The following is an 11,359-nucleotide window of genomic DNA, read 5'->3' as shown; positions in this document are numbered from 1 at the left end:
CTTCCATATTATAACAAAATTTATCTCAATTTTCGACGAAAGAAGATTCATCAGCAAATGGATCAGGTCAACAACAAAGTAATGAAATACTGTGGAGCAAAGTTACCCAAGTTTTGCCAGAAAATAGCCATCACAGCTGCTTCCGATCGTGTAGTGATAAACAATTTATTGATTACAATTTTATGGGTACAATTTAAGTAATAACCAGTTAATCACCTTAAAAGAACTGTATTTGCCTTTTGTTTAAATATTTTTCTAGTAGCAAAGCATCAATTTTCTTGTCAAAAACTACCTCGAAAATACAGCACTACCAATTCGGTTAGCAGAAAATATCCAAGATAGCGAGTGGGAGAATATGAGTTAGTAGAAGCTATCAGCTATTGGGTACAATCGACAATGGTCTGAATTGTTTATTCTAATAGCTTCTAGACAGGACTGAAACTTTTTCAAAGTTGGAGCAAAGCTACCACTGTGCGTCGAAGTAGCCTGGCTTTACGAAATTCATTCTTTCCATCTCCATACGCGAGTAAAGCAGGGAGGTACCCTTTTACGGGGTGCGATGGCAAGTACCCTCCACCTTGTACTCCACGCCGCATCGAAGAAGATTATGGATGCGGATCTATTACGGCGTTTGTGTCTTACAGTTCAACATTTGTGATCTGGTCATACTATATGGTCATCTTCGCCATAAGCACTATTATTCGTTGCTGTTCTTGAATTCCGAGGTTTCCGTTTCTTTTCGGTAGAGCTCTTATAGTCTTTTTTCTTCGCTAGTAAATCTTGTGCGTTGATCCCTATTTGTAGACAGATCACTGGTCTATGTACGAATTATCCGATATTTTCCTTTACGTAGTTCCCATCTTTTATTGCAGTCTTTGGAATTATGCACATTGGCATCTGTGATAAGTCGATGGAAGGAACTGCACGATAGCTTGCGTAAGATTATACTGTTCTTGGGAAGGGTAATTAGACGAGAAAACTGCTGGAGCTAAGTAGTGTGTTGCTGAAAATTTATCGAGATGATTCTTCGGCTAAACACGAAGGGAGCGAAAACGTTTCCGATATTAAAATGACGTCACTGAAAACTGCAGGAGCAACAGCTCCTAATCGAAATATAACCGTTTTTAGTCATGTGAAGTACGAGCATCTTATAGCAGGCATATCTGGTGGTGTCGCGTCAACCCTCATCCTACATCCGTTAGATCTCATTAAAATCAGATTCGCAGGTGAGTGCAATTGAACTTTGAATTGTGAACACTTCACTCTACTGGCAGGATAGTTTGTGTACTTAGATTTCTGTTGATTATTTTGTAATTCCTTTGATCTAATTCAGTATCTCATGCAGTGTACAAAGAAATAAGAATAATAATCCCCTCATTTTTCTGTACTTAGTGTTCCCAGGTTATTCATTCTTGTTTCTCTATTGTATTGTGTGAAAGTGTGCAGTGTCTATATTGTTTATATCTGGACTGTAGTGTAGCAATTTATTCGCCCAGCAATTGATATTAATAATAATAAAATGTTGGATTTGTCAGCCGAATGAAATAACCAAACAAAAAAAGATGCAGTGTTAGCAGGTCATGAAACAACGTGTATGTGTGTGTGTGTGTGTGTGTGTGTGTGTGTTCATAATTAAATGTAATCGTGAAGTTTGTTTGGCAATTTCCTTAAATTTGTAAACATTTGGCACAGAAGTCTTAGTTAAAATGTTTTAAATGGTTGTTGATAGTGATGTTACAGAATTCGCATCAATGTAAAATACAAAATCAAATCTTTGTAACATAATAAAAGCTCTAAATAGCTATGTCCATTATTTTAGTGTAAGCTGAAATGTTAACATCATATTTTTTTTTACAAACTTGTTAGAGTGCCAACGTCTTGTTGTATTACAGTTAATGATGGACAAACCAAAACAACACCACAGTACAAGGGTTTAACAAGTGCAGTAACAACTATAGTGCAGCAAGAAGGTCCTCGTGGCTTATATAGAGGTGTGACACCAAATGTTTGGGGCTCAGGGAGTGCTTGGGGATTTTATTTCCTGTTGTAAGTATTTACCTTAATTTTTAAGCTAGTGCATTGTTTCGAAGAATGTTAAGCCATTTTACATTGGCGTTGTCATTGATGCGTGTTTATTGCACATTTGAGAGGAGTATTGGAGCATGGACTTGGCATATCATACCTAATAACTTAAAATTAGAATACTTTCTCTTGAGAGATTGAAATGGAACTGACATATTGTTTTCTATCATATACATAAAATATAAAATGTGGATCTGCATTGTCTATTTCAGTATAGTCAAGCATTTACATAACATGGTTTACCCAATCATACCGTAGCTGTCGCAATTCGGAATTATTTCCTATAGGCCACTAAGTAAATATAGCATGTTCATGTAAATAATTTTGAACGTCCATACTGTTTGCAATAGGATGTTCTTCTTAAGTAACAAATGTTGTTTGTGTAGTGTAACTTGAAAATTTTTGAAATTGCAAAGCCTTAGTTTTATGAAGTGGTCTGATAATGACTTGTCTGTCTTCCCCAGAACAATAAATCTTAAAGGGGATTATTACTTTAGTGACAAGTATATTACAAAGCCCTAATGAAAGATGGAAGTCATAGTATAAATGCTATTGAAACCTCCATTTTGGTAGTTAACATGGCAAGCTTTTCCCCTCCATGTTGAAAAACCAAAGCAATGCCATTTCTGCTACAGTTCTATCACATTTTGATGGCTTTGCTCACGGTAGTAAAGCAGTATTTCCCTAACTCCATTGTTTCTCAATTGTAACTTCACACATTATTACTGGGATTACTTTCACTTTAAACACTTTCTTTTGTGGTATTGTCACTGCAAAATCACTTAACATATGAAACCAGTGCTCCTGTGTGTCAAACGTGTGTGGGTGGCAGTATATCAACTGATTGAAAGGTGTATGTAGTGGTAGGTACTAAAGCCCAGTTGGGGAAGTCTGCCACCTCCACATTTGAGATGTAATGGAAAGTATTGGGGTATGGATCTGGTGTACCACATCTAATAACTTTAGGTGATATTTTCTCTTGAGAGTTGGAAATGGAACTTTTGTTTGTGGTTGTGGCCTCTCTTCGCGTTTTCTTGGTCCGGGACCCATGACCACATCCCTGTGCAAGGAGCATTCTTTTATCCCACTGTTTTTCCAGTTTTTAGATTTGGTTTACCCATTTGTGCTCTCTGCTGCCGGCCAGAGTGGCCGAGCGGTTCTAGGCGCTTGAGTCTGGAACCGCGCGACCGCTACGGTCGCAGGTTCGAATCCTGCCTCGGGCATGGATGTGTGTGACGTCCTTAGGTTAGTTAGGTTTAAGTAGTTCTAAGGGACTGATGACCTCCGCTGTAAAGTCCCCACCCGCTTTTAATGGACACTCTCTCTTCCGTGAGTAGCTTTGGAAGTGTGGGACTGATACCTCACTGTTTAGTCCCATAACCTACCCCGGCAAATCAATCAGTCAATGATGTCTGTGCAATGTTATTTAGCCCAAATGATATTCATAAGTATTCAAATAACCGAACGGAGTTGTTACTGTGTACAGCTCTGTGTTGCTATGCAATCAGTCTCTGCAAGCATACTAAGTGGATCAGTATTTTTTAAATTAAATCAAGGGGGGAAGGAGGTGGCTCAACGTTTGTTAATAGTCATGCGTTTGAGGCAATCATTCTTGAAAATTACTGCCCATGTGTACAGGTGCTCTCGTTATGGCTTCTTTACGTTCCATTCATGTACTGGTGTCGGAAGAATGACTTTTTAGGTGCCTCTGCATGAGCTATAAGTAATCTAATCTCCTGCTCACTTTCCCAACAGAAGTGATATGTAGAGTTGTTGTATATTCTTAATTATTAGCTAGTTGTAGAAATCTTGTTTGTAAGATTTCTCAGGACTGTTTCTCTATTTGTTGGTATTTTCAGCACTATCTCATGTTTTCTAACATATGGAAGATAGCCCACGAAAAATTACTACATGGTTATAATTTTCCCTAACAGATAATTTTTGTTGCATATTACCACCATAAGATTTATATTATAATACAGATGATTAGAAATATGTCAAAAGTGCTTCCTAATTTTATTAATTCCAAACAATATACAAGGTATTCAGTTTGGAATATACTGTAATAGGGCAATGAATCAGATGAGGATATCTTTACATCCATTCCAGAATGTCACTGAATGAAAATCAAATATTTTGTTTTGTAAGTTTGCATCTCTTCAGCAGTGGTGCTGCAACTACAACAATCAATTCCAGTAGAGGTGTCACATACATTTGTTTCTTGTGAGGTTTGTTATTTCTTCCACCAGAGGCATTGCATATGTCATATTCATTCCTGACGGGCTGCTGTCAACCAGTAAGGTTATTACCTTTGCTCAAGGCACATTTTCTCAGTCTTGTTGCCAACCTATAATCTGCATTTTAGAGAATGTTGTTAGTTACTATTTAATCATAATAAATCATTGTATAAACACCATATGTTAGACTCAATATAAGGTAGAGGTATACTGCAACCAATTTCATGTTTTGTTGGGTGAAAGGTTTCTGAACAAGGATATTACCTCAAGATATTGTCACTCAAGACAATATTGGCAACTTCTTAATGTGTGCTTCTTTAGGTGATAAAAGCTCTACATAAGGAGGTGTTTTTGTGTTTGTAACAATGAAATGGGAAAAACAAGTTACACGATTGTCATTTCATCATAAGATTTTACTCTGTGCCATACAATTAATTTTGTGCACAAGCCTATGTTACAGTATCCTCAACAAAAGCCAAGTTAAGACATTGACTTACCATATCGTCATTTGAAAATGTAATTGGTATAGTGTTTGGCATTGGTCTGCTTGAATCCAGAAATGATGTTGGATCCTGCATCCTCATTATGAAGACTGCACATCAGTACAAAAAGTTTTATTGAGATTATTATTTTAAGTAAAAGGAAATACAGCAGTTAGTCAAGATATAGAAATGTGTAGTTTTGGTCCGATTACCTAGACAGTTTGTTAATAAGCAGTGGCGAAGTTCTTCTCTTATTGAAATGCCTTTTGTAGTAAGATGGGTGATTTTGGTCATGGACTTGTGAAATCTCTTTATCGCCAGCACCTGTGCAGCTTGGAAAACAGCCACATATGGGCTGCATGAAGCATTAACTCTTGGCGTTATCCCACCTTGGATATTCCATTTTTTAAAAAAATATTACAGAACTTTTCATTCTGCTTTCCATGAGAATGTTCAAAGGCCACTTTGTCATGTAACATTAGTGGTTGTGCAACTCAACATGTTGAATGATTACTTTCGTTGATTGGATTTCATAAATGTTTCCTTGTAAATTGCAACAATGATGGCTACCAGCTGATCACACGTTTCCAACTGTTAAATTTATATGCTGCAATACCTTGTACTGTAATAATTCCCTTCTGCAGCCATAATTATAATTTTGATTTACATTAATACATTTTCATTTGCAGTATTCAAGGAGTCAGTATTTCCTTCCTGTAGTGGTACAAATAAGGAATTCTAAATTGTACAAATTTTCTTTCGGAATAACAGCTGATTAACAACATTTTAGTTGTCTACAAATTATGATAGTGTACTGGTATTAATATGCCAGTAGGATGGCGATTCTATTATGAGCTGGTTTGCAGGTGTGTGTGTGTGTGTGTGTGTGTGTGTGTGTGTGTGTGTGTGTGTGTGTGTTTCCTACTTCTTCGTTCTTTAGGTGTTAAGAGCATTTTATTTTAAAATTTATCATTCACACACATTCTCTGTGCTAGTAACTGAAGGTTGACAGTGTCAATTTTGGTGAAATCATTTGTATGTTGTACATAGTGTTTGTGATCTTGCTTTTCAATGTCACAATGAATCATCTCCAATACGTAATAGAATGATTCCCATGTCCTCTCATATATTCGTAAAATTGGTCTGGTTATTTCAATAATTGAAGAAAGAGGTTGTTGGCACTTTGATGGAATAGATTCTAAACTTTATCCTGCCAAAAACTATCGCGGATTAGGCATGCTGTGGACCAAGCTGTCGGACTATGTTAACAGGTGACCTCTTGCAACTGTTTTTGGTGCCACGGTGACTACGGCCCTCTGTGGTGTTTATGCTAGGAGAACACCTTCAGACGCGTCCGGCCATCCTGATTTAGGTTTTCCATGATTTCCCTAAATCACTCCAGGCAAAAGCCGGGATGGTTCCTCTGAAAGGGCACGGCCGACTTCCTTCCCCATCCTTCCCTAATTCGATGAGACCGATGACCACGCTGTCTGGTCTCCTTCCCCAACCATCCAACACCTTCAGAAATCTCATCATTGGCAAGTGAACTTTTTACAGTCATAGGAAGTTCAGTTTCTGAAGTTTTAATCAGATTGTTGGGCTCTAAAACAGCAAATTGATCTGATTTGTGTTCCATGGCTTTGCAGTGTGTATAGCTTTGACAGTAATCTGTTGATGCACTTTAACAGTGACCTCAATTTCTGGTTCAAAGTCAGTCTCCCTTGCAGCCTTCACTCCAGGCACCATTATTTTCCTGAATCGATGTGCTATGTCAACAAGATAATTTCTCATGTTATTCAAAAGTAATAAACATTCTAAAGTTGACTCAAAGAATCTGTAAATACTTTCAGGCATGGTTGGTTCCATAAACATATAAATGAGAACTCACACAATGTTTGCAAGAGCTTGAGCAGCCCCTCTGTGTTCTATAATTTCTGAAGAACCCCAGTTCTTAGTGGTGCTGATAATCTTTCTAAACAACTGATACAGACTTAATAGCTTTGTAGTGAGCACTTGATCATGTATCCTAGTCTCTTAACTGCAACTGTGTCTTTCAGAAGGTTGGTCCTCATGTGGATAGAAGCTGAGTGAAAAGCATCGAAAGTATCTAAGGTCCCAAAAAAAAGTCACATGTGATGAAACTATTGTAAAAGGATGTAATTCTCCCAGATTGAGAATGGTGTGCACAGAGTTCAAACAGTGCCTTAGGATTAAGTGCACAAATTCTTGATTGAATATTTCAATGCACTCCAGTCACTGTAGAATAATTGTCTTACTCTTGTTCTTGGCACTTTTGTTATATCTAGACAATGCTGTTCAATAACCTGTAAAAGATCTTGGGTTATCTTCCCAGTTGGCTGAAAATAACTTAGAAAGAACTCTTTTAATTCAACTTTAGCTTTTGTAATTTCACTAAATTGAGTTACCTAAAAGATGCTGTTAAAAAAAGATACAAAAATACTTCGATTTTTATATGATTTTAACAAATCCACCCTTAATACAGTGTCGTATTTAGATACTGGTAAGTCTAAGCACTTGCAGAAAACTTCATTTTCCACTGGCATTTTTCTTTGTAGCTGTAAAATGGAAAATTCTGTTAAGCTAAAAACATAGTTATGCGTATTAATCGTTTTAAAGCAGGGGTGTCCAACCTTTGAGCATACCAGCAGAATTTTATGGATTTTTTTTACTGCTTGTATGAGGTGCTCACTTCTTAGGCCGCACTGAAACTTGCTTTGGGCTGCATGTTGCTGCGAGTTGGATAGTTTTCTCAATTTCTTGTTTTTCCGTTCGACACGCTGCTTCGCCAACATAGCCAATTGTGGCAGTCACACTTGCTCTTGTTTTCTGTTTGTCAAAACATACTAGATGTTTCTCTGAGGTTTCATAGTCGTAAACACTCGGACTGTGTACACCAAGCTTGAAAACTAGTAACAAATTAATAAGTATTGGTTGACCTTGGTTGTGTTAAATATCCTACAGCAAATTTTTGGTTTTTAGTTAGGGATGCCATACCAGTTCTCAGAATTTTCTCACCCCTTGGCAGCCTGGTACAGAACCATCAGAAGTCAACTATTTCTTGATTTGCTCCCTTTTAATCTGGTGCACTGTCTTCGAATCTTTCCTTTACGTTACAATTATTTAAAAGATTTTCTACACTTCCTTTGAGCCCTTTAGTTTCTTCTTGAATGTCCTCCCTGATTTTTCAATTTGGTTTTTGTGACCTGCAAATTCACTCCAAGGTAGAGAATTTTAAATTTTCTTCCCTCTCATTTTGGTCTGATGCTTTTTGAATACTTGCTGCTGATGCAGAAAGTTTAGTAAATGTCAGCATTGGGCTGGACAACAGGTGGTCTTCCAAAATATTGGCCCTGTGTCTTAAATTATATTTCTGCAGAAAGAAATAAAAATACATTTACAGTACCTGAGAAAAATGACGCACCCAGAAGACATGTTTGGATGTCAGTGTAATGTTGTAAATGCACACCATAAATGGTATGGACATGATTGTAGAGTTGCAGTTCTATGTGAAACATAGAGCAGCCATTAGTCCATTGGTGTTGTCTGTGTTTTGTGTTACCCGACCTATTAGGGTATATAAGGAATGCAAACAGTGACAGATGTTGAGTAATCACTGTTAAGGACAAAGAATATTCATACTTGCCTGAGACCATCTTATCAGCACCTGGGGCAGACTTTGAAAGGGATTTAATGTGGGTCTCAAATTGGGTAGCTGTTTGAATTGTGCAATATCTAGATTTTAGGGGCATCAATCAACCAACCTGTTCACATCTGTGCCTGGTATCTAAGAACAAGTAATAGTTGTTTGTTGCAGCATTATTGCCCCACACTGTTGAAGACTAGCACCAGCACAGTGGCCTACTTAGTCATAGATTGCCCTAATTTGACTGCTTTGAGGTGGCATCTTAATCTTCCTGGCAGGCTACCTCTGGTGCTAGCAGATGACACCAAAGTGGCTGATCTAGAGTTAAGTTTTGCCCCTGAAAGTGGTTTTTATTCATCCCTGTAGGGTAGTGCTTTTTGACCTCGTGGACTGCCTGAGGGGTTGGTGGGATACCCCCTGTCCCGACCCCCTGTGTGTCCCTTGCTCGGTGGCCCAGCCTGGCCTCTATCCTTTTCACCTTTTTATTCTCTTTATTTTTGTTCATTTCTTGGTTTCTTTGTAGTGACTGATCTTTTAATGATATGCCTTTTTTCTGGACTTTTATCTCTGTTTCTTAGTGTGTTAGTTACACTTGGGCTTTCCAGGTATTTCTTTCACCTCCTTTCTTCAATGACCACTCCTGGTGTGCCACTTATCAAATGAATGGGCTGATGACCTAGAAGCTTAGTCCCTATCACTTGAGGCCAACCAATTCACTCAAACCAGTCACACTAGAGAATCACTGTCCCATGTGTTGGCTGCTGCTGTTATGACATAGATGGCTGCATTTGGGGTGGTGCCATGGCCAGGAAGTGTAGAGTGCTTATGAATGGCATCACATCATGTTAAGTGATGAATTACAGTTCTGTACTACCATAGATGACCATTATAGGTGAGTATGACGACAACCTGGAGGGAGATCACATGTCAGGTCACTCAGTGATTTTAGTCCCCATCCCAGATTCGGATGAAACTTGGCACAGAGGTAGCCTATTGCAAAAAGCACCCCACCTCTATAAGTTAAAGTTGTTCTGGCAGCTCTCCTAATTAAGCTAAAATGATGGGAGAGGTGCTATTTTGCAGCATTCTTCATGAGCTTTCATAGGATATACAACATAATGTAAGTTTGAAATGAAAATTATCAAAAAGCACACCTTCAGAATTTTTCAAACAACTGTAAACACTTCACATATCAACCAAATGATTTCAAGAGCTCCTCAGTGGCAGCGGCTGTTAGGGCAGGCATTGTCGTGCAATAAGCACTCCCCTCTCATCGGAATTCACCTCCTTTTGTTTTGAATACTCATTTAGAGTTTTGTAGAGGCTCACAGTATCATTGTGCATTGATAGTCTTTCCCCGACACAGAAATTTGACCAAAATGCCTTCTGTCCCAAAACACTGAGGTCATGTTTTCCCCCAAAATTGTGATTTTGAATTTTTTGGTAGATGGGGTATTTGTGTGATGTCACTGTGAAGACTTTTTGTGTCAGGTGTCTAATGAGTCACCCATGTTTCATGTCCAGTTGTAATAGAGCTCAGAAAATTCTCGCCTTCCAATTAAGTTGCTCAACAAGCTCACAGACACTATTGACCCAATTTTTATTATACTGTTTCTCAGTTGTTTTGGGACCCATCTCTTGTATCATTCGTGATATCCCAGTGTTTCTGTGAGTCTCTCATAGGAGAGTTCTGGAAACATTGCAGAAATTTCATCCACTGTCAATTGGCAGTCTTCATGAACAGTTCCCTTGATCCCCTCCCCCCCACCCCCCACCCCCACCACCAGTCAAAATGGAATGTCCTACACTCCTGTCTGCCATGAACGTTTGTTCTGCCTCCACTAAACTCACTTCACCACTTAAACCCAACTTTTTTCTGTTCATCACATCTTCACCGTAAACTATTTTGATTCCTGAATAAATTTTGGTGGATGTTCCTTCCATGAGTAGGAAGCAGATCACAGCACTTAGTGGGGCTGGCATCTTTCATGCAACTGGACAGTACAGCATGAGTTTAAGTACTACCGTGTTCCTGCAATGCCTGGTCTGGTCATGGGATCACCCTCTGTCAGTGTTGCCAATCTTCCAAAAAACTTAAAACCACAGCCTGTTATGGTCACAGCACACTTAATTTCTGAACATGCCTCATAACATCACATACTCCTACTTGCGAAGTTTCATTTAGTTTCCTCCTCCCCTTCTGGTTGCTTCAGCTTAGTAGATGGTATATTTTAGTATATATGAAAAATTGCTCATTGATAAAAGTGAAATAAGCATAGAAAACTCTTTAAAAGTTCTTTTTGGTGATCCCTTGATGCCTCACATGTCCTACCAACCAGTTCCTCTTTCTAGTCAAGTTGTGCCACAAATTTCTCTTCTCTCCATTTGTCTTAAATACCTCCTCATTAGTTATGTGATCTACCCATCTGATTTTCAGCATTCATCTGTAGCACCATATTTTGAAAGCTTCTATTTTCTTCTTGACTAAACCATTTGTTGTCCGTGTTTAACTTCCACACATAGCTACACTCCATACAAATAGTTTCAGAAAAGACTTCCTGACACCTAAATCTGTACTTGGTGTTGACAAATTTCTCTTCCTCAGAAAAAGCTTTCCTTGCTATTGCCAGTCTGCATTTTAGATACTCTATACCTTACCTCATCAGTTATTTTGCTCCCCAAATTGCAACTCATCTACTACGCTGTCTCATTTCCTAATCTAATTCCCTCAGCATCACCTGATTTAGACTACATTCCATTATCCTCATTTTGCTTTTGATGATGATCATCTTATACCCTCCTTTCAAGACACTGTTCATTCCGTTCAACTGCTCTCCCAAGTCCCTTGCTGTCTCTGACAGAATTACAATGTCATCGGCGAACCTCAAAGTTTT

The 11,359-nt window shown here is 38.4% G+C and overlaps 1 protein-coding gene across 1 annotated transcript in view; it reads left to right on the top strand.

Annotated features, from left to right (window-relative positions):
- The first annotated feature begins 880 nt into the window (after window positions 1–880).
- LOC126470460 (mitochondrial folate transporter/carrier) overlaps window positions 881–11,359 on the top strand; it is a 57,873-nt gene continuing 47,394 nt past the window's right edge. The window contains exons 1-2 of the mRNA XM_050098321.1: window positions 881–1,226; window positions 1,893–2,046. Of these exons, the coding sequence (XP_049954278.1) occupies window positions 1,070–1,226; window positions 1,893–2,046 (311 nt within the window). The 5' untranslated portion in view covers window positions 881–1,069. The remainder of the gene's footprint in view (window positions 1,227–1,892; window positions 2,047–11,359) is intronic.

Source organism: Schistocerca serialis, chromosome 1 (genome assembly GCF_023864345.2).
Source record: "Schistocerca serialis cubense isolate TAMUIC-IGC-003099 chromosome 1, iqSchSeri2.2, whole genome shotgun sequence".
Taxonomy (NCBI): domain Eukaryota; kingdom Metazoa; phylum Arthropoda; class Insecta; order Orthoptera; family Acrididae; genus Schistocerca; species Schistocerca serialis.
Note: the sequence above shows the minus strand (reverse complement) of the source record. Positions and strands in the feature narration are given on the sequence as shown.